The sequence below is a fragment of the Gopherus evgoodei genome, chromosome 11, assembly GCF_007399415.2.
Source record: "Gopherus evgoodei ecotype Sinaloan lineage chromosome 11, rGopEvg1_v1.p, whole genome shotgun sequence".
Lineage (NCBI taxonomy): Eukaryota > Metazoa > Chordata > Testudines > Testudinidae > Gopherus > Gopherus evgoodei.
The window spans coordinates 51,920,517-51,941,433 of NC_044332.1; the positions used below are offsets into that span (position 1 = coordinate 51,920,517).

General features: G+C 43.6%; 2 protein-coding genes across 2 annotated transcripts in view; one reads left to right on the forward strand and one right to left on the reverse strand.

The window, feature by feature from the left end:
- GALNT13 (polypeptide N-acetylgalactosaminyltransferase 13) overlaps positions 1-16,941 on the reverse strand; it is a 456,737-nt gene extending 439,796 nt beyond the window's left edge. The window contains exon 1 of the mRNA XM_030580270.1: positions 16,740-16,941. The gene's annotated coding sequence lies outside the window, so the exon portion shown is untranslated. The remainder of the gene's footprint in view (positions 1-16,739) is intronic.
- A 1,355-nt stretch (positions 16,942-18,296) lies between these two features.
- Positions 18,297-19,864, forward strand: RPRM (reprimo, TP53 dependent G2 arrest mediator homolog). Its single transcript, XM_030580272.1, has one exon. The coding sequence runs from the start codon at positions 18,375-18,377 to the stop codon at positions 19,089-19,091; it is 717 nt and encodes a 238-aa protein (XP_030436132.1). The 5' UTR covers positions 18,297-18,374; the 3' UTR covers positions 19,092-19,864.
- The last annotated feature ends 1,053 nt before the right edge of the window (positions 19,865-20,917 follow it).

Sequence of the window (20,917 nt, forward strand, 5' to 3'; positions counted from 1 at the left end):
TGAGGCATGGTGACACTGGTATAGAGATGTACAGTTATCATTGCTAGTATTAATACTTGTTTCTGCTGATTTGCCATCCAAAAGTGATTGTTGAAAACAACACTTGTTTTTCAATTTATTTATTCTGCCCAACATGTACTGTTGGGCGGAATGCCTAACTCATACCATTTTGCACAATATTTCAAAAAAGACATGACTGAAGGATGCAGCGTCAGCTTCATCCTCGTGCTTTTTGGCTTTTATTGTCTGTCACATCTACTATATGAAGGTCTCAATGATGAAGTGGTTGTGTCATAACTTTAGTCCCAGATTTGGACCTTAGCGTCCAAAATATGGGAGTTAGCATGAAAACCTCCAAGCTTAGTTACCAGCTTGGACCTGGTACTTGCTGCCACCACCCAAAAAATTAGAGTGTTTTGGGGCACTCTGGTCCCCCTGAAAAACCTTCCCTGGGGACCCCAAGACCCAAATCCCTTGAGTCTCACAACAAAGGGAAATAATCCTTTTTCCCTTCCCCCCTCCAGGTGCTCCTGGAGAGATACACAGACACAAGCTCTGTGAATCCAAACAGAGTGACTCCCCCTCTCCGTTCCCAGTCCTGGAAACAAAAGCACTTTCCTCTTCACCCAGAGGGAATGCAAAATCAGGCTAGCAAATTCAACACACACCGATCTCCCCCTGATTTCTTCCTCCCACCAATTCCCTGGTGAGTACAGACTCAATTTTCCTGAAATTTTCCAGAAAAGAAAACTCCAACAGGTCTTAAAAGAAAGCTTTATATAAAAAGAAAGAAAATACATACAAATGGTCTCTCTGTATTAAGGTGACAAAATACAGGGTCAATTGCTTAGAAGAAATATTGAATAAACAGCCTTATTCAAAAGAATACAAATCAAAGCACTCCAGCACTTATATTCATGCAAATACCAAACAAAAGAAACCATATAACTTACTATCTGATCTCTTTGTCCTTACACTTAGAAACAGAAGACTAGAAAGCAGAAACTACTTCTCCAAAGCTCAGAGAAAGCAGGCAGACAGAAAACAAAGACTCAGACACACACTTCCCTCCACCCAGAGTTGAAAAAATCCGGTTTCCTGATTGGTCCTCTGGTCAGGTGCTTCAGGTGAAAGAGACATTAACCCTTAGCTATCTGTTTATGACAGGTTGTCTGGCAGACCCAGCAGAGTGAAGCTAGAGTGCAGTAAGTATGAAGCTAACATGGATCCGAACTGCCAACGTTTAATATTTCCCCAACTGTGACCAATCCCAGGAAGAGTTAAGCAGCTTGCAGGCCAATTGACCCAGATTCAACCTTTAGGGACATATTGATAGGTAATGTTTGTGGTTTTGTGTATTTACATATATATTGTTAGAGGTTAGCAATATAATCACGCAGTCCCTGTCTATGTTGTATTCTATTAACTCAGAGATCAAAAGGAGATCTTAATGTTTAAATGAACTACAAACATAATGATATCACTGTATTCATCTCTCTTTGAAATGTATAGCAAATCACTTACAAATGATGGAAAACAGGCAATTGCCTTATGTTAATCCATGTAGCTAATTACTGGTGATGCCTAGGAAATAGGTCTACTTCAAAGTCTCCATAATTGATTATTGTTCGCCTAAGGACTCTGAGTTGTCAAAAGAAGGCCTGGAACTGTATAAAAATGTCTTGGGTCCTGGTCCTTTTTATCTCATATCTGCTTGATGCAAGGGTAGCTTAAATTTTAAGACTGAGATCTCCAGTCCTATCTGGATCACCCTGAATATGAACATTGGACTATAACCTATGGACTAATTCTGAAAGAACTCTTTGCAACTACAGAGCTCACCATCTCTACTATGAATCTGATCTCAGAACTATACTCACATCTTTATGTATATTTATCTTTTAACCAATACTGTCTTTTCTTTTTAAATAAATTTTAGTTTAGTTAAGAATTGACTGTAAGCATGAATTTGGGTAAGATCTGAAATATTCCTTAACCTGCGAGGTAAAGTGTCTGATCCTTTGGGATTGGTAGAACTTTCTTATATGATTAATAAGATTTTCAGTAATCCTCATCATATTTGATTTAGGTGTCTGGGTCAAGACCTAAGACTGGGTTGCTTTAAGGGAACTGTGTTGGCTTCTGGATACCAGTAAGATATTATAGAAGTTGTTTTGTGCTGGCTTTGTAAATCTAAGCATTGGAATATCCACCAGCTTTGGGGACTGTCTGCCACATTCTTTGCAGTTCACCCTGAGTTACTACAGCGTGGCTCCCTGAGACCCTGGTCACACCAACCCCAAGGATCATTTCTTTAAATAAAGGGGCTTGGAGAGCATTTTTATGCATCACTTTGAAATTTAGGTTGATTTTTATGGTTTTCATTCACATAAGCCAGTGGTCATCAACCACTAGTTCATGATCAACTGGTCGATCTGCCAGTCTATCACAGTCTCCAGCTGCTAAAAGTCCTGCAGTGGGGCTAAGGAAGGCTCCTTGCCTGACTTGGCCCCATGCCACTCCCGGAAGCATCCAGCACAGGGGGAAGGGGGTGTCCTTGCGCACTGCTCCTACCTGTAGGCACCCTCCCTCCTGCAGCTCCCATTGGCTGGGAACAGGGAACTGCAGCCAATGGGAGCTGCAGGGGTGGCACGCCACATGCCCCTCCCAGGTACCTAATTTGAATTGTACCTTTCATACCCACAAATCTACATTTGTGCATGCAAACAGTGTGCGTGAGTGACAAATCTAAGTACTAGTGCATACACGACCCTTTTTGTATGCACACAGTTAGGTTTTGCAGATGTATTAGACAGACATAACTTAGGTTTCAAAATTTAGTTTAGTGCATTGTGAATTAGGCTCAAAACTTCCATGAAACAGAGGAAGTGGCCAAACCTCTTCTGTCCTGAAATGACTCGTCGTGAGGTGTTCTACATCAATGGTTTTCAAACATTTTTTCTGGAAACCCAGTTGAAGAAAATTATTGATGCCCATGACCCAACAGAGGTGAGGATGAGGAGTTTGGGATGTGTGAGGGGCTCAGGGCAGGGGCAGAGGGTTGGGGTGAGGGCTGTGGGTGGGGCCAGGAATGAGGATTCGGGTATGGGAGGGGGCTCAAGGCTGGGGCAGGAGATTGGGGTGCAGGCTTACCTCAGGCAGCTCTCAGATAGTGGCATAGCGGGGGTGCAGAAGCAGGCTTCCTGCCTGTACTAGCACCACAGACTGTGCTGCACCCCAGAACCAGCCAGTAGCAGGCCCAGGTACTAGCCAGAGGCGCACAAGCGGCTCTGTATGGCTCTCACCTGCAGGCACTGCCCCCCACCCAGCTCGCATTGGCCAAGAACCAGCCAATGGGAGTATGGAGCCAGTGCAGGGAAGCCAGCTGCAATGCAGTTCTGCTCAGTTCTGACCACGGTTTGGGGCCTAGTGCACAAATATGCATTTATAAGGGGAAAGCACTTGTAATTCCCTCTACGTGCTGTTTAGCATAACAAATGTTCAGCATATCTGGCATGTAAATATCTTGCAATGCTGACTACAAAAGTGCCATGCAAATGCCTGTTCTCATTTTCTAGTGACATTGCAAATAAGAAGAGAGCAGCATTATCTCCTGTAAATATAAACAAACTTGTTTGTCTTAACCACTGGCTGAACAAGAAGTTGGACTCAGTGGACTTGTAGCCTCTGAAGTTTTACATTGTTTTGTTTTTGAGTGCAGTTATGTAACCAAAAAACAAAAAAAAAAACAAAAAAACCTATACTGGTAAGTTGCACTTTCAGGACAAAGAGATTGTACTACAGTACTTGTATGAAGTGAATTGAAAAATACTATTTCTTCTGTTTCATTTTACAGTGCAAATATTTTTAATCAAAATATACCCTTTGATTTCAATTACAACACATAATACAAGATATATATGAAACTATAGAAAAACATCCAAAATATTTAATAAATTTAAATTGGTAGTCTCTTGTTTAACAGTGCAATTAAAACTCTGATTAATCGCAATTAATTTTTTTATTAGTGATTAATTTTTTGAGTTAATCACGTGAGTTAACTGTGATTAATCGACAGCCCTAATTTACACTTAACAATTTATCTTGTCAGACAGTGGTTTTATTTAAAACCATCAATATGGCAATGTCATGTCTCAAACGAGGTATCTAAAATTGATTTTGTAAGCCCTTGGATGGCACAGAAAAAAAGGTAGCAAAAAATACATTGATGAATGCATTAATATGTTCTTCTCACAGGATTAGTAGAGCAGAACATTTTTGTAACATAAGGTGAATTTCTTCATGTCATGTCCGTACTTAAATTTTACAGCTGTCTCTCTCTAATTACCTTCATCCCAACAGGCAACCAAATTACAAGCCAAGATAGTTTAGAGAAAGCACAGAGCCTGCTGGCTTTATTCAGAAAAAATAAGTAAATAAATTAATTTACATAATTGCAATCTTATCCTTTACATTGCATCTGGCCTCATGCTTTTAGAATCACATCAGGCAGAACCCATTGCCTGAAGTCATATCAGAAAACATAAAAGAACTAGGAAAACTTCAGTGATTACCTAGGATAACTATTTCCTACATAGGTACGTCTTCAGGAGGCCCCTGGTGCCAGTGGCAAGGTAGAGGGAATTACCAAGCAAAGACAAAGGGACTTGGGGAGCAGAAAACAGCCTCTCACTGAAGCTGCCAGTTCTGGTTAGCCACTAGCAGATGACAAATATTCCATGTCATGCCTGAAGGGGCTGATCTGATGCCAAGCCTCACTCTAAATAAACCCTGGAGATTCCTAATTACATAGCTCACATCAGCCAAACCCTTTAGGCATCTTTCCTTCCCAGGCCTAGCCTGGATCAGACTATGGGTATGTCATCAATGCAGAGTTAACCTTAACTCCTCTTGAGACAGCCTAGCCACACAGTAAAATAACAGTCAAGCTACATAGAGGGGTTGTGTTAGCAGCTAACAAGCTGTACTAACTTGAACTTCAGCCCATTCCCCCGATGTGCTAGTCAGTTTGAGTTAAAAGCACTACCATATGCGAGTCAGGGGGTTTGGGATGGATGGCACCCAAGTTCGGGGCCACACTTGAGTTATAATTTCAATTAACTCTGCAGTGAAGACAAGCCCTATGCTACTGTTTATTTTCTTTTCATACTGAGGCCATGTTTTAACATCTTTTTCAAATGATTTGTAATGAGAGCTATGAGATGATATACTATGTTACTTTTTCTTTAAAAAAATATGGAACTTTCCCATGTTTACTTAAACCAGCAGTTGTTATAGTTTTATTATTTGCAAACTTCCTTATTTTTACTGAGAGTAAAAAAGAAACTTCGTGATTAGAGCTGTGAGAATAACTGATTTTTGTGTTAATGGCCATATAAAAAAAAATTAAAGTTCATTTTGGGTTAAATGAAACATTTCAACCTGAACCACCACATTTAATTATGTTGATGTTTTACTATTTTTAAATAAAATTTGAAGCAAAGTTTTGAAACGAAATTGAGACATTTCAAAAGTGTTAAAAACAAAACATTTTGATTTGGGGGGAATTCCCCCCCGATCTGAAACAATCTGGTGAATTCAGCATGAATTTGTGAAATGTTTTAGTCAATCTAAATCTACGTTTTCCAGTGAAAGTATTGTTCATAAATAATTCACCCAGCCCTAAACAGAATTTTCTTCTGATTTACACGTATCCATTTGTGTAATGTAAAAAGCTACCAAACATGATTAAGAGATCATTATACTATTGCTGAATGGAATATCTACAGAAGAACCATTTCTGTAATGATCACATGGTGCTACTTGTGTTTATGTATGCTGGGATTTTGGGTGAAAACACTGGAAAACTCCAAAGAGGAGACATTTTCAAGAGTCTCAGTGCAGCTTTTGTGTATACATATGGATTTCAACAAATGAAGGCCACTTTTTGTACCTCAGGGCAATGTTTTCTGTTTGGCTTTGTGTTTGCAGAGCTTTCACATCCTCCAGTACCAGGGCTGAACATCAATCTTGTACTCAGGAAAACCCAGCTTCCATACCAGCCAGCACACATCAGTCCCAAGAGGATAAGGCCTGCTGACTATTAGGTATGGTAAACCTCCAGCCAACTAGTTCATAATCTGCAATTTGTAGCATAAGCTAGCCAGGGACACATACTGATCTTGGGCTGAGCTAACCTGCCCAGAGCTGTCATGATGGTCACAAAATTACTATTACAAGAAAGAGGCAATGGTCTGTAATATGTAGGAATGCAAAAGTATAATATTTTATAGTGAACATGTGGCAGAAACAGCCATACCTTACATTGTAAATAGCTGCTCTGCTGAGACCCTCCAGGAGAACACCAGCTATCTCTCACACAGAAATCACACAATGACAGCTCATATTGTGTGTTATTGTGAACCAGTTGCAAATGAAAAGTGTGTGTAGAGGGAAGGGGGAGAGAAAAGACTTCACAGAGGAACGGTGGTCAAGGCCTAGCCTGGGATTTGAGGGATCCAAGATAACTTCCCCGCTCTGCCGCAGAGTTCCTTGGCAAGTCATGTGATGTCTTTGTGCCTCAATTCCCCATCTGTAAAATACCTCCTGGGGTGTAGTGAAGATAAATAAATTAAAGATTATGAGGTGCTCCAGTAAGAGGGGCCATATAGTTACCTAAGATAAATAGATGAGACTAGAGACTACAAGTGCTTGCAGTAAAGGAAATATGTTCTATGAAACTACATCAAAACTAAGGCATGTCTCCTGGTAGGTGAGTTTTATGCTTTATAACTTTTCAGGTATATTATAAACTGAGAGGTCAATATTATATTTCAGAGAGCTAAATATACTTGTAATAAAACGTACATATCTGACAAAACTAGTGTTTGGAAGAGAATATGGTAGGTAACTGGTCTCTTTGAAACAGCTGGAAAAACAAAAGGCTCCCTTTCCTGTACCTGGGGGGAAACTTTGATTAAAAGAGTGATGTTTTCTGGAGTGCATGTGACAAACTGATTTGAAAGCAGCACTTAGCAGTACTACTGCCGGAGCAAACCAAGAGCTTCCTAATATGCAAGAATTTCTGGTATATTATCCCATGCTTTGTAATGAAAGCTCTAGTATTGGTTAGCTACACTTTTTGGAATCCCCGTGTAACAAAGTTTACATTTCAGCCAACTCTTATTTCATGCTTCCTTCCCTCTGCAAGTTGCCCGTAAACTTTGTTTTTATTTAAAGGAAGCTGGAATTTGCTGAGGAGACTTCAGTTGGAGAAAATCACTAATGTAGCAGCTCAAAGAAAAGGAATTGAGCTGGGGCTTCCCACAAGGCTAAGCTGGAGTAGGTGCATACCTCATAATAGCATCTCATCTTTCCATAATCAGGATAGATACTCCCACAGATTCCCTCTCTCTCAGTGGTATAGACAGTTTAGTTTAGCAATTTGGTTAAACCGCCACCAATAAAAATCTTCCCCTTCCAAAGTAAACATTAAAAACTATTAAAAAAATCTAAGTTCAATAAAACTTCACTCCTAGGTGCTTGGCTTCCAAGCAGCCCTCCATTAGACCAACTTGCACCTTTCACTGGGGATCCTTCTGCAAACATGAAACAGGAATGTGCTTGACCCAGGTTTGGTCTGACAGGGTTAGCATACTCTGTTATAGATCCCTTCTCAAATTGTACCAAAAAGGAACCAGCACAGCCTGCCATAGGACTGGCAAGAACTGACAGTCCTGAATGGTGCTAAGATTAATTAAAATCAACTCTCCAAACTAGCTGGTAGGCAGAAGTTAAAAGTGAATACTGTTTGCCCTTGGAACCAGCTTCTAAGAGGTCATTAGACCTAACTGATCATTTTAGACCTATAGATGATCTAGAAGTTAGACCTGAAATCTCCTCTCACTTACATTGGTTCTCATTTACATTAATATAAACCAGGAGTAACGCCACTGCAAAAAAAAAAAAAAAAAACGTTATATTGATGCAAAGCCAGTGTAAATGAAAGGAGACTCAAACCTTAAGAATTTATGGATTTGTTTTTTAAGCTTTCATTATCATTCGTTGTACTTTTGGTCACAACACAGGGGAAATGAAGTTGTGAGTATTTATACTCAAGACTGGAGGACCCTGATTAGAGATATTTGTTCTGCTGATGGCATGACTTCTCAGCTGCCAGTCAGGGTGACACAGGCTTTACAAACATATATAAAAAGCACTTGCCCACTTCATTATACTTTCCTGATGAAAGTCTTGAGGGAGGAAGATGATCTGGAATAGTTTTTCTACCTCAAAATAGAATATATTTTTAAAAAGATACTATGTGAGAATGTTATATATAGGAAATTAATAGTGGAATGGACCCAAAATAAAACAGAGCATGTTTTATTTGTGCTTGGTGACTGGCATGTTTATGCATACACAATTTCTAAATTCCTAACAAAGCACTTTGAAGGACTGACTTGTTTTCATTGCCTTTATCAAAATACAACAAATTAAAATAATAAACAAACCAAAAGTGTTTTAAAAAATTACTCACATAGCCTATTAAAGTACCTCAGGAAAGTTACTATATATGTGTGTCATAAAATCTTGTGATAAAGTGAGCAGGGAACGTTGTCATATACCAAGGCAATAAGCTACTGATAGACAAGTTCAACATTTATCTGGACTTCTAAAACACCTGATTTATTCTGCTTTCTGCTTTTTCTTTGGCCTAGGTGCTACATGATCTTGAAGGCTAAATTCTACTACTGCTTATCACAGTGATAAAGGCTGCCTAAAATTAGGCCTAGTACCATTAGTGAAATTGACAAAATGAGGTAAAAGAGATGCTTATAACGAGCAACTGGAGAAATGGAAGGCAGTGTGACACAGTATTTCTCTTTTGGAAGCAGATGCATCTGAATTTGCACAAGAGAAGTTTTCTTTGCCAGGCAAAAAAACCACTTCAATAGAATTTCAGTATCACTGACCTTTTCATAGACTTCATCATAAGTGCGATAAACAGGGTGTGGTGATCAAATGTAGATATAAAAATCACTATTTGCATTTAGTTAGAGTATGCAAGCTCTAGTGAAACAAATAATCCCAGAGCAAGTAATGAGCCTAACATATCTTGTGGAGCAAGGAACACATTAAACTAGGTCTCCTCTTCATGATCTGCTCAGTGCCTAGGGTTATTCCTCCCTGATTCGCATGGTGCATTTCCACTGGTGTTTTCCCATCAGTATCAATTAGAGCAGTGTAGAGGCTGCTCTTATGCCAGCTATCTATAGTCTCTATGGGATCATACGGCAATTGGCATGCTTCATTTAATCCTCTTTTATGCCATGGTTTTGAGGGGCAGTTGATGTAGGAGGTGGCTTGATCCTTTGATGCCAGCAAAGAGCCCCCTACACTGTTCAAATTCTCAGCTGGTCACATAGGGACAGATGCTTGAGTGGCCAGAAGTAGAGGGGAGAATATGGACCATTAATGACAAATACACCATATCGAGAATGTATCTAACCTTATCATAAATTTGATATCTCCAAAAGATGTATTGGAGCCAAGTCCTATGAAGTATTGCTGTTCACCTAAAAGTTAAAATGTTCCAAGGTTGGGTTTGTTTTTTTTAAATCTTGGGTGGGGAACAAAACAAAAAAATCCTACTAGACTAAGAATGGTTCTCACCTGTTACTGGAAAGCTAATTCTGAGGCCCTAGGGGGTGGGGAGAGAAGGCTCAGTGACTTGCTCCAAGCACTGCCCCTTGCAGCTCCTGTTGGCTGGGAATGAGGAACCGTGTCCAATGGGAGCTTTGGGGAAGGTCCCTGGAGGCATGGCAAGGACAGCACACAGAGCCCTGTTCCCCCCCTCCACTCCTGCCCAGGGACCACGCAGGGATGTGGTGAGCAGCGCGACGTGGGGCCAGGATAGAAAGGCAGGCAAGGCACCACTTCAGGTAAGTGGTGCCAGGCCGAGCCCAAACCCCTCCTGCACCTCACTGCTCAAGTCCCTGCCCTGAGCCCCCTGCCTGCACCTCACACCCCTCCTGTACCTGAACCCCCTGCCTGCACCCCACACCCCTCCTGCACCCAAACCTCCTGCCACACCTCTCCTGCACCCAAACTCCATGCCAAGCCACCTGCCTGCACCTCAACCCCCTGCCGAGCCCCCTGCCTGCACCTCACACCCCTCCTGTACCTGAACCCCCTGCCTGCACCCCACACCCCTCCTGCACCCAAACCTCCTGCCACACCTCTCCTGCACCCAAACTCCATGCCAAGCCACCTGCCTGCACCTCAACCCCCTGCCCTGAGCCCCCTACTGCATCCTGCACCTCAACGCCTTATCCTGAACTCCCTGCCTGCACTCTGCACCCAAATCCTTGCCCTAAGCCCCCTGCCTGCCCCTCACATCCCAATCCCCTGCCCTGAGCCCCCTGCTGCACCCACACATCCTTGCACCCCAACTCCCTGCCGAGCCCCATTGCACCCCACACCCCTCCTGTAACCCAACCCCCTGCCCTAATCCCCCTGATGCACCTTACACCCCAACTCCCTGCCCTGAGCCCCCTACCACACCCCACATCCCTACTGCACCCTAACCACCTACCCTGAGACCCCTCCTGCACCCCAACCCCTTGCCCCGAGCCCATCATACACCCTGCCCTCCTCCTCTACCCCAATCCCTTGCCCTGAGCCCCTTCCTGCACACCTCACCCCCTCCCACACCCCAACCTTTATGATGTTTGCCTTTAAAAAAAAATTCCCTGGATGCACACGCTAATGAAATGTGCTGTGCATGCCTATGCTGGTGCACCTGGCACAGAGGAGCAAAGTCCCAGGGTGTTTCTGGGGCTGGGGCAGGCCCAGGCCTTATCCTGTGTCACGATTGGTGCAGGTTCATTGCTGAGTCCATGTCCTAGGGGTGGGAAGGCAGTAGGGTGATCTCCCACCTTTGTACAGCCAGTGGCCTGTGCTCCCTACTGCCATGCTGGAGCCTCTGCATTTATTTATTAACAAATAAAACTTGCAGAATTTTAAAATATTGTATGCAGAATTTTTAATTTTTTGGTGCAGAATGCCCTCAGGAGTAGATATTAGAGAAATTCAGAAAGTGGTTTCCCACTTAGCTACCTCTTTTCCCCATTTGCAGAAGAGGCAGCATACTTTTGGTTGCTTAACCTTAAGGACCATTCGTTTTGAGGTTAATTTGATGTCATCTCTAGTTTAGTGTGGCAGTCTCAATATGTCAGTTTTGTTATGATCACACTGTAATTAGGTGGCACCACAACTTTGTCTTGTTGCTGCCAATAATTAGTTCAGATTGCTGGAAGCTGTTGTGAGATTGTGTCCCTTCTCTGTTTCTCATTTCAAAACCCACTGTGTGTAAGTTAGTACTGCATGCTGTCTCTTATACACACTAGATGTCACTACATGACCTGAAATATACTCAGGATTTTGATCTATTTCCTTGATGTTCTCAAACAAGAAATGCCACACAATAGAAAATAAATTATCTTGCCCCCAAAAACATGGTTCTACTTTTATTTGAATATGGGAAATGAATCCACAGCTAGAAATCACACTTCAATTTTAATAGTAGCACAATCCAGTCTTCTGTTTCTTACTCCTATCTTTCAGTTCATTAGTTTCTCTGATTGGAGCTGCTACTCAACTCAAAGGAAACTTTTGCATCTTGATCTAGATTTTAGGTGCATCTTTTTTTTCCTGATGTTAGAGACTTAGTACCAATTCTGAGTTTTATCCAAGCTGCAGCAAGAGTAGCTGAAGATGAACCAAAAATGCCTTTGCACTACCTTTATTCTCCACCAATCCTAGAACCAGCCGGCCCAGTTACCAGCATGTCTTAGAGCAGAGGTTCTCAAACTGTAGTCTGTGGACCACCAGTGGTCTGCAAGCTCCATTCAGGTGGCCCACAGATAGTTCCCTCTATCTGGTCGGCCGTACATGAGAGAATGAAGGGCCACCCATCTAATTAGTGGAGCCATGCAGCGGTGGCTCCACTAATTAGGTGCCTGTACCCTGGAGAAGATGCACATGTAAGGTGAGGTGGTGGCCTTGGGGAGAATAGCAGGGTAGGCAGGAGGGGGCAGTGGAGTGAGAAGAGGGGGTGGGAGAATTTGGGATGTACAGGGCTGTGGCAGCCAGAGAAAGAGGCGACTGTCCCAAGCTCCAGAACAGCGGCTGCTCGAGAGAGACAGCACTCCTTTCCAGCCTCAGCTCTGTGGCTGCTGTGATGTGAGAAACCCCTCCTTCCCAGGCCCAGTTCGGGGGCTGCCACGGCAGGGGAGAGAGGGCACATCCATTGCATTAGAAAGGTAAGACTACTGCTATTAAAATATGAGGTGTGCTTTTATTTGTAGAACCAAAAAACATTATTAAGGTTTTTATACATAGTCCTTTTATCCAAAGCACTTTACAATAGTTAGTTAATGGTACAAACAACATTTGGAAAGATCATTAAGTGGTCTGCCAAACCCCTCAGCAGTTTTCAAAAAAAGTTTGAGAACCACTGTTTTAGAGCAATTTCAGCCCTTCTCTAACGTATGGCCAGCCACCACAGCCCCAAGGGGCTATTTCAACACCCACAGATTACCAGTGCAGGAGAACACTCTGGCTGGGCCTTTACTCCCTCAACACCAATGTTTAGACTATGGGCATGGGAATGAGGACTCTGAGTTCTCTTCCTGTCACTTGCTGCGTGATAGTCACAGGGTCCACTTACACTTGGGGCACCTCCTGCTGGCTACTCTGGGGATTAACTCCTTTCAGGTGCTGGACCCTCCTCTGGTGGTCTCTCCACCTGACATCTTCTCTCACCCTATGGCCCCTCTCACTCCAAAGGTTCAGCTTCATGACTGGCCCTCTGGCCATATATCACTATCTCCTCTCCTTCTAGGGTATCAGAAGTTTGGGGGCAAACTGTCCCAGGCAGTCTGCCTTCCACTGCCTGTTCTGAGCCACTTCCCCAGTGCCTGCTAGAGGAATTCAGGCCAGCACTCTACACCAAGTGCCAGCTCAGGGGTTCTCTAGTCAGCACCCAAGGCCTGTACCATCCTAGACCTTACTGCCTTTTCCCTGAGCCTTTCTGTACATTTTGGCTCCCCCCCAGGTTTGCCAGCCCAAACTCTCTCATCCCAGGAAGTAGCTGCAGGCTACTTACCTCTGTAGCCCCACACACACCTGCTACAGAGAAACTACTTCCCTGCAGCCCATAGCTGTGCACGTCTTTTGAGCTTTATACAGGCCACTCCTGTTCCTGTCCAACTGAGCATCATCTCTAATCAACCCTCACTCCTCCTCCAGGTGAAACCATGGCAGTTAATTGGCCTAGCTACTTACCTTAATCCCTTCAAGCTTTGTGTGGGGTGGTCATCACAGTGAACTTGAGTAAATGACCAGCTTCCCTGAGCTGGAGTTTCAGCATCTGTATAATGAGGGTAATAATGAAGATAGTCAGAAAGCTGAGTAAAAAATGTCCATTTTTTTTGAAAAATGTTTCATAATTTTTTTCCAAATAGCTTCAGATCAGAATATGTTCCTATATTATAGAGTTGTTGGAAAAGCTTAATTTGTTTTTGGAAAACTGTTTTCAGATCCACAGGGGGGAAGGAGATATATTAGCACATATCAAAACTTTTTAAAAAAAACTTTGATTTGATTTTTCTTCATCATCGAAGGCTCCTATTGTTCTCAACTTGAACTTTATACTTTTCCCCATTTCTTAATTATACAAAAAACTGTCATTAAAATATTTAAAAGCTTTATGTGTCAAAAAACTACTCATAAAAATTACTGAACAAATTGTCCCTTTGCAAAAACAAACAAAACCCTAAACACCACAATTCATATTTTGGCTGAAACAAATCACGGCAAGACTCGGCACAAAAATTAATTAATGAATAAAGTGAATGAAAATAGACTGAATTGTCTTTCTCTAACTATACAGTGCTTACTGCATTGAAGTCAAACAAGGAAAACAACTGAGAATGAAAAGTGAAATGCTATAGTGCAAGAAGTTTGGAAACTGAGCACAAATGAAACTGCTGCAGGATAATTTGGTTAATATTTCACAGTTGGGTTATTTATTGGTTAATCAGTACTTATAGGATGGATTTCAAGCTAGATTTGTCACTAATGGAGATTCATGCAAGTACTCTAAATGAAAGTTTTAAGAAGGGGTCAATGTTTTGTTTTTGGTTCTTTCAGTTACTAGTTTACTCAAAGTAATTTATTTCTGGTATTTTTAATCCTCAAGTATAAGAACAGGGCTCTTTTGAGGTCTGACAATGATTCTCCTCTGCTTCATATTTTTAAATGAGCCTGGATGAGAGAACACAGATTACCATTTTCATGCTTCTCTACACATTAGTACTAAGCAACCACCTGTCACTGCACATATGGAAAGTCTGGCTCTCCTAGCACTGTAGAAGATTGTTTGATTGCAGAAGACAGATCGCCTGCACTTCAATGTTCAAAGCTGCTCTATATTTGTTTTTCAAATCCAGCAGATTTTAAAAGCTAAACCCAAAATAAGAATTAAAAAACTACAGCAATTCTACAGAGGTGAAATTGGAAAAGAGGAGACTAAGGGGGGATATGATAGAGGTATATAAATCATGAGTGATGTTGAGAAAGTAGATAAGGAAAAGTTATTTACTTATTCCCATCATACAAGGACTAGGAGTCACCAAATGAAATTAATAGGCAGCAGATTTAAAACAAATAAAAGGAAGTTCTTCTTCACGCAGTGCACAGTCAACTTGTGGAACATCTTACCTGAGGAGGTTGTGAAGGCTAGGACTATAACAGTGTTTAAAAGAGAACTGGATAAATTCATGGTGGTTAAGTCCATATATGGCTATTAGCCAGGATGGGTAAAGAATGGTGTTCCTAGCCTCTGTTCGTCAGAGGATGGAGATGGATGGCAGGAGAGAGATCACTTGATCATTGCCTGTTAGGTTCACTCCCTCTGGGGCACCTGGCATTGGCCACTGTCAGTAGACAGATACTGGGCTAGATGGACCTCTGGTCTGACCCGATACGGCTGTTCTTATGTACATCCTGCCTTAATTCTGGCATTAAATTACAATGTTAAATAAAATGCACAGAATATAGGATTTGTTGTTTGTTGATGGTAATAACTCTTTCTCTATTTTGCCATTTCACCAAAGAAGAAAACCTTAGAACAAATTTTAATGTCAGAGGGCACAAAGTACAGGATTAGGAGTTATCTTATTTGGTTTCTCTTCCCACTTCTTTTGTGGCCCTAGGTAAATCACAGTCTCGCTGTGCCTCAATGTCCCTATCTGTAAAATGGGGATAACAACATTACCTTCATCTCATATTGTCATGGGATTAATTCATGACATTGAGTTTGTCATTTGGAAAGTGCCCAAACTGTGGTCATCCACAAAGCACTTGATAATGGTCCACAGGGTGGTGCCTTGGCATAGGGTTCTGGCTCTCCTAATTCCTGGCTACTAAATAGCATTTTTCAAAAAGTTAAAAGAACATTAAATACTTAAATACCAAATAATCCATTGCTCTCACTGCTGTGGAGATGTGATGCCAGCTTTACTGGGAGTGCAGATGGTGCACACAGAGAATTACATACAGGACAGAGAATGGTCCACGAAATAATCTTGTTATTAAGGAGCTCTCCACAAACCTTATCTAGAGGCCTGGTGGCATCAGCTGTTGAGATAAGAATCACATGGGGTTTTGGCTTCTCTTCTGAAGATTTTGTATCTCCCACAATATCCATTGGATAAAATAACCACCAGCCTTCATCACTGATTAGAATTAATATGGTGGTTTGTATCCAGCAGTGAAAACAAAATGACCTCATCCTATCCCATCTGATAATGTGAGAATGACATCAGAGCTCATCCAATTTGTGACTTTATATATAGATAGGTCTGATAGGGGCCCAGGGAAAGGACTGGATATGTCCCTTATGGCTTGCCAAGGAATTCCTAGAATGCAGGTGAGGCTGTGGCAAGAGTTCCAGAGACAGACGGTATCTTGGTGGTCTCAGGAAAGACTCTGGAACACCAGCAACCTCTGCTTAGAGCAAGGGCCAGTGCAGGCCTGGAATGAGGAAGGGGGTTATATTTAAGTTCTTTCAGCACTTAGTCTGATGTTAGTTTATCAACTCGGGATTGCACTGGCCACAAAGAGACTCAGAAGTACTCATCCCTCCATATCAATTGCCTAGAACTCCTTGCAGACTTATTCACAATTTGACAAAGACAGACCACTTGATTGTGTTGCACAGACAACATACCAACCATTCTGTATATCAATTACATAATGAGTACTTACTCTCAATAGTGGACATCCCTAGGAAATAGATTCTGGTAGCTGTTTCAAGAACTAAATTTCAATTCAGGCAGAGGATATTGCAGGGTTGAAAATTACAGCAGCTGACAGTAAATCAATCACCTTATTGGATACTGGATCTACAGCAAGAAAATATGCAAACATATGCAAAACTACGGGTCCCTGGTATTTGAACTTCTTGCAACCCAACTTTTCAGCCAGCTGGATGAATTGTACAGCTGGAGACAGACAACAGGCTCTAGCAGTAGGTGCATTCCTGTTGTCTTGGTAGTCTTGGATCCATTTGCTGCCCCTCCATTTATCATGCTCACTGTTTCTCATGTGAGGCAACAATAATCCTGGTAGCATGGTTGACACCAGCAGGAATTGCCATTCTCCAACCCTACCTTATTCCCAGAAATCCAAAAGGCAGGCTGCACACAAGTGTGATAGCAGATTCTCTCCTCAAGGCATAGCAGATTTCCAGAGTGCCCAGGGTGTTGTCCTGGGGCTAGCCCATGTTGTACAAGACAGAAAGGTATTTAATTCAGCCTACTCGTTCTGCATTTGCTGGCTTTTTTCATGATGAACAGATTCTGTTTATATATCTGTGTGTTTGGTGATACAATTCCTTATTACCACCCTCACCCTTTACTGGGGAAGTAAGACATAAAAGACAATTAATCTGTTCAGTTTAGCCATTCATTCAGACTGACATTAGGTCAATTTTTGAGTCAAATCCACATGGAGTGTAATGTGAAATGCTTCAGACCTCTGACTCCCAAATACACAGTTCTCAGGGAAGAGGAATACAGAATTGGGTCTACATCTCTAATGGCACCATAAGTGATGGTGCATAGGATCCAGCTAAACTATTTAGCTACTCTTTAGGATTTCAGGAGAATCAACTGCCAGCAGCCTGCAATGTGCTTATACTTTTGTACAACAAATATATTTCCAAAGATTTCTAACTATGGATATTTTCATGGGACCTTAGCACTTTGCTGTTCAGAAGCAGCTGAGTGGAGCAAAGGGGGAGAGGTGGCTATTGCAAACACAAGCAGCCATATGGCACTTGCATTTTCAGCTAATAAATGAGTCTGGTTAAAAGACCTGGCTGATTTTATACCCAAGCCATTAAATTAAACTGCCAAAATAAAGCACATATCTGATCATTCTACTGCACCCAAAAAATACTAAATAATCATGCATCCTGGTACCACAACACAACAAAAACTGCATGTGACATTTGGATCCATGTAAATAAAACACGTGTAGACACTCCTATTGTGCCAATATAATCCAGATCACGATGCATCTCAGCACAAGAGCACAGCAAACTCCCTGATCTGGCTTGTGCATCCTGATAGATCCAGCCAATTTTTGGCCTCAATCCTCCTAAATATCTTGCATAAATAGAGAGGAAATGTAGATGCTCATCTTACACCCAAAAAAACAATACTGCCATCATTGCATCTCAGAACAAAGGTGCTGCAAAAAGCTAGATCCTATTTGTGTTTCAATCCGCCAAATTCCACTGCTTGAATAGAGATGTTCACCCACTCCTGCTGCACATATAAATCCAGAGCTTGTGTCCCTATGCAACTGCGCCACAAAAGGTTAGCTCTAGCAATCAGATTTTCCCCGAACCTGACAAATGTTGGCCACACACTCAGAAATTGCACCATCAAAATAGAGACAAAGTATCACTGCTATTAGCTGCAGATACACTAAATTAAGACAGTAAAACTAAGGGAGGAGTGGGAAGACCAGGTGTGATGCAACCAAAAATGAGCTCGGCCCAGCAGGATACAGGTGCCAGTGTCGCGCTTTTGGGGTTGGTTTGTGCCAGGAAGCGCAGTGAGTGCTGGCTTTGAGGGGTGTGGCGGGGGGGGGGGCTCTTTCTGCTCTAACAAACTTCCCAGCTGTGTAGGAGGCAGTGCAGCAGCCAAGTCATCATTCCCGCTGGCCTGTCACATCCCCCGCCACCCCCGCTGTGAGACTGACAGCCCTTTAAAACCAACAAATCTCCAGGTCATCAAATGCCGGAGGGTATTGTGACTCCAGCAGCCGCCCGCCTTTCCTGCCTGCAGCGGCCGGGCAGGGGCGCTCTCCCCTCGGAGCTGCAGGCAGCAGGAGCAGCGAAGACCTCCCCCGGCAGTGGCTTCCCAGGCAGAGAAGTTCCCGCAGCCCCAGCCGAGCAGAAGGAGGCGGCTCCTGCGAGCTTGGGGGGGGGGGGGGAGGAGAGCGCAGAACTCTCCCTGCCTGGAGCTGCCGCTGCCTGGACCTCACCCCGCACCCCAGCCAGCCGCTCGCTCGCTCGTGCTCTGCGGAGCCGGCGCCGCCGCTGCATGAGGCGCTCCGGGCTGGTCTTCGGGGCCACCTGTTCGGCTCTCCTCCAGCCCGCGCCCGCTCCCGCGCCCCCGGCCATGAACGCCTCGCTGGGCAATCAGACCGAGGCGGCGGGGCTCTTCTTCGCCAACAGCAGCGACTCCCTGGAGCGGGCCCTGCGCTGCTGCACCCAGGCCTCCGTGGTGACCGACAACGGCTTCGTGGTGACCGGCCCGGACGAGAGGAGCCTCTACATCATGCGGGTGGTGCAGATCGCGGTCATGTGCGTCCTCTCGCTCACCGTGGTCTTCGGCATCTTCTTCCTGGGCTGCAACCTGCTCATCAAGTCCGAGGGGATGATCAACTTCTTGGTAAAGGACCGGAGACCGTCCAAAGAGGTGGAGGCGGTGGTGGTCGGGCCCTACTGACAGCCAGTGCCTCCCGCTGAGGAGCCGGCCAGGAAACAGGTGGCACTTGCCGCAGGCCCTCGCTGCTGCTGCAGCGGCCACGGGTGCCTTTTGTCCGAGCGGGGCAGCCCCACCCCGGGAAGGGGACCGGAGGCGCCTCGGACCCGCTGCTGGCTTGCGGGCTCTGGCACTGCTTGCTGCCCGGGGACGCTGCGATGCCAGCCCCGGTTCTCCCGCGGCTCCCGAGCAGGGCGGCTGGAGGGGACGGACACAGCCCCAGCAAGGCAGTCAGGGCGCGTCTGCCTCTTGTGTGTGTTACACGGCCGGAGCGGAGCCTTCTGCAGCGCCTTGTATATAGTGATTGTGATGCACTTCGCTGCTTGGTTTAAAAACAAAGGGGTGGGGTGGGGTGGGGCAGGGGGGTTGGGAAGGAAAGGCTGATTGTCAAATGTTAATTCCTGTTTTAGAGATTTTCCTTCCACGGGTTTTCATACGTTTGATAACAGCCAGGACGCTGGCTCGGTGGGACGCGGGTTGGCAGTTCGTTGCCACTAAACAAACACTAACAACCACCATGTGAATGTCTGAAGTTGTCTTTCTACTGTAGCTCTTTTTGTAGCCTGGGTCCGAGTCACTGCTGCGCCTGCGAGAGCCGGCGAGCCTGAAGGCTGAGTCCTCGTTTCTTGTCTATGAATTGCACGGTTTACACAGCCAAAAGCTCTCGGGCGGGAACTGTCTTGGTTTGATTTTTTCTGATTTCATTTGCTTTAATAAATACATCTTAAACTTTTTGACTCTGGGGTCTCCGTAGTCCTTTTGCGCTTCCACAAACAACGATGAAGTTAGCTGAAGGGGTCTGCAGGAAGGAATACAGCATCTGGTGTGCACTCTGATAGCTCTCTGCTCCTCAGCGGAAAAAAAGGTTATAGAGGAGAGAGAGGGGGGAAAGGGGATAAGACATTTTAGAAAACACAAGAAATTCTACTATTGCAACACCGCGGTAATCTAGAGGCAACGCCATTTCCTTTGCAATTATATTTCTTTTTCAACCGTTTATGAGGTCAGTGGATTAAAACAATCCAACAAAACTGAGGTCAGTTTCAATCAAGTGTAATTTCAAGCCTCGTCCTCAGGTGTTAGGAAGGAGCTGGGAGAAAGGATACGCGTCTGCCACGATATGATCCACCATGGAAAACATGTTACGCAGCTAATAAAAAGTGAGGAGTAGTGATCTGCTAGTAATCATCACTACTAGAACTATTTTTAGAAAGGGAACTTTGACGAAAAAAGTATCGACTGAATGGATGTCCGTGGCAAGTCGATTTAGCCTGAAATATATAACATGTCCAATACCTCCTCTTTGCAACTCAGGAATCTTTCGTTTTATTCTGCCTTTTTTTATTCCTTTTTAGCAATAATGACAAATAAGGGCGATGAAGGCTTTGTGTGCCGAAAACTAGCATACAGTCCAAAAAGTATGACCAGAGTCGCGACAAGAGCCGGAAATGTGCCTTGGTTCTTGACACATTGGTTCTAGCCTTGGTTCAGTGCTATAGCCCGAGTTTACGGGGTGTGTGTGTGTGTGTGTGTGTGTGTGTGTGTGTGTGTGTGTGTGTGTGTGTGTGTGTGTGTGTGTGTGTGTGTGTGTGTGTGTGTGTGTGTGTGTGTGTGTGTGGGTGTGTGTGTTTTTCCCCAGAATATTTTCAAAACATTAGATAAAATCCTAACTGCAAAGTGCCTCATTGTGGTCACGTTCCTTTAGGGTAAAAATTACACATTAAAAGTTTTTGAGTCTTCAGTGTATTTATTTTCTTTAAAGGGATAAGGGAACATCTTTCTATAAGTGG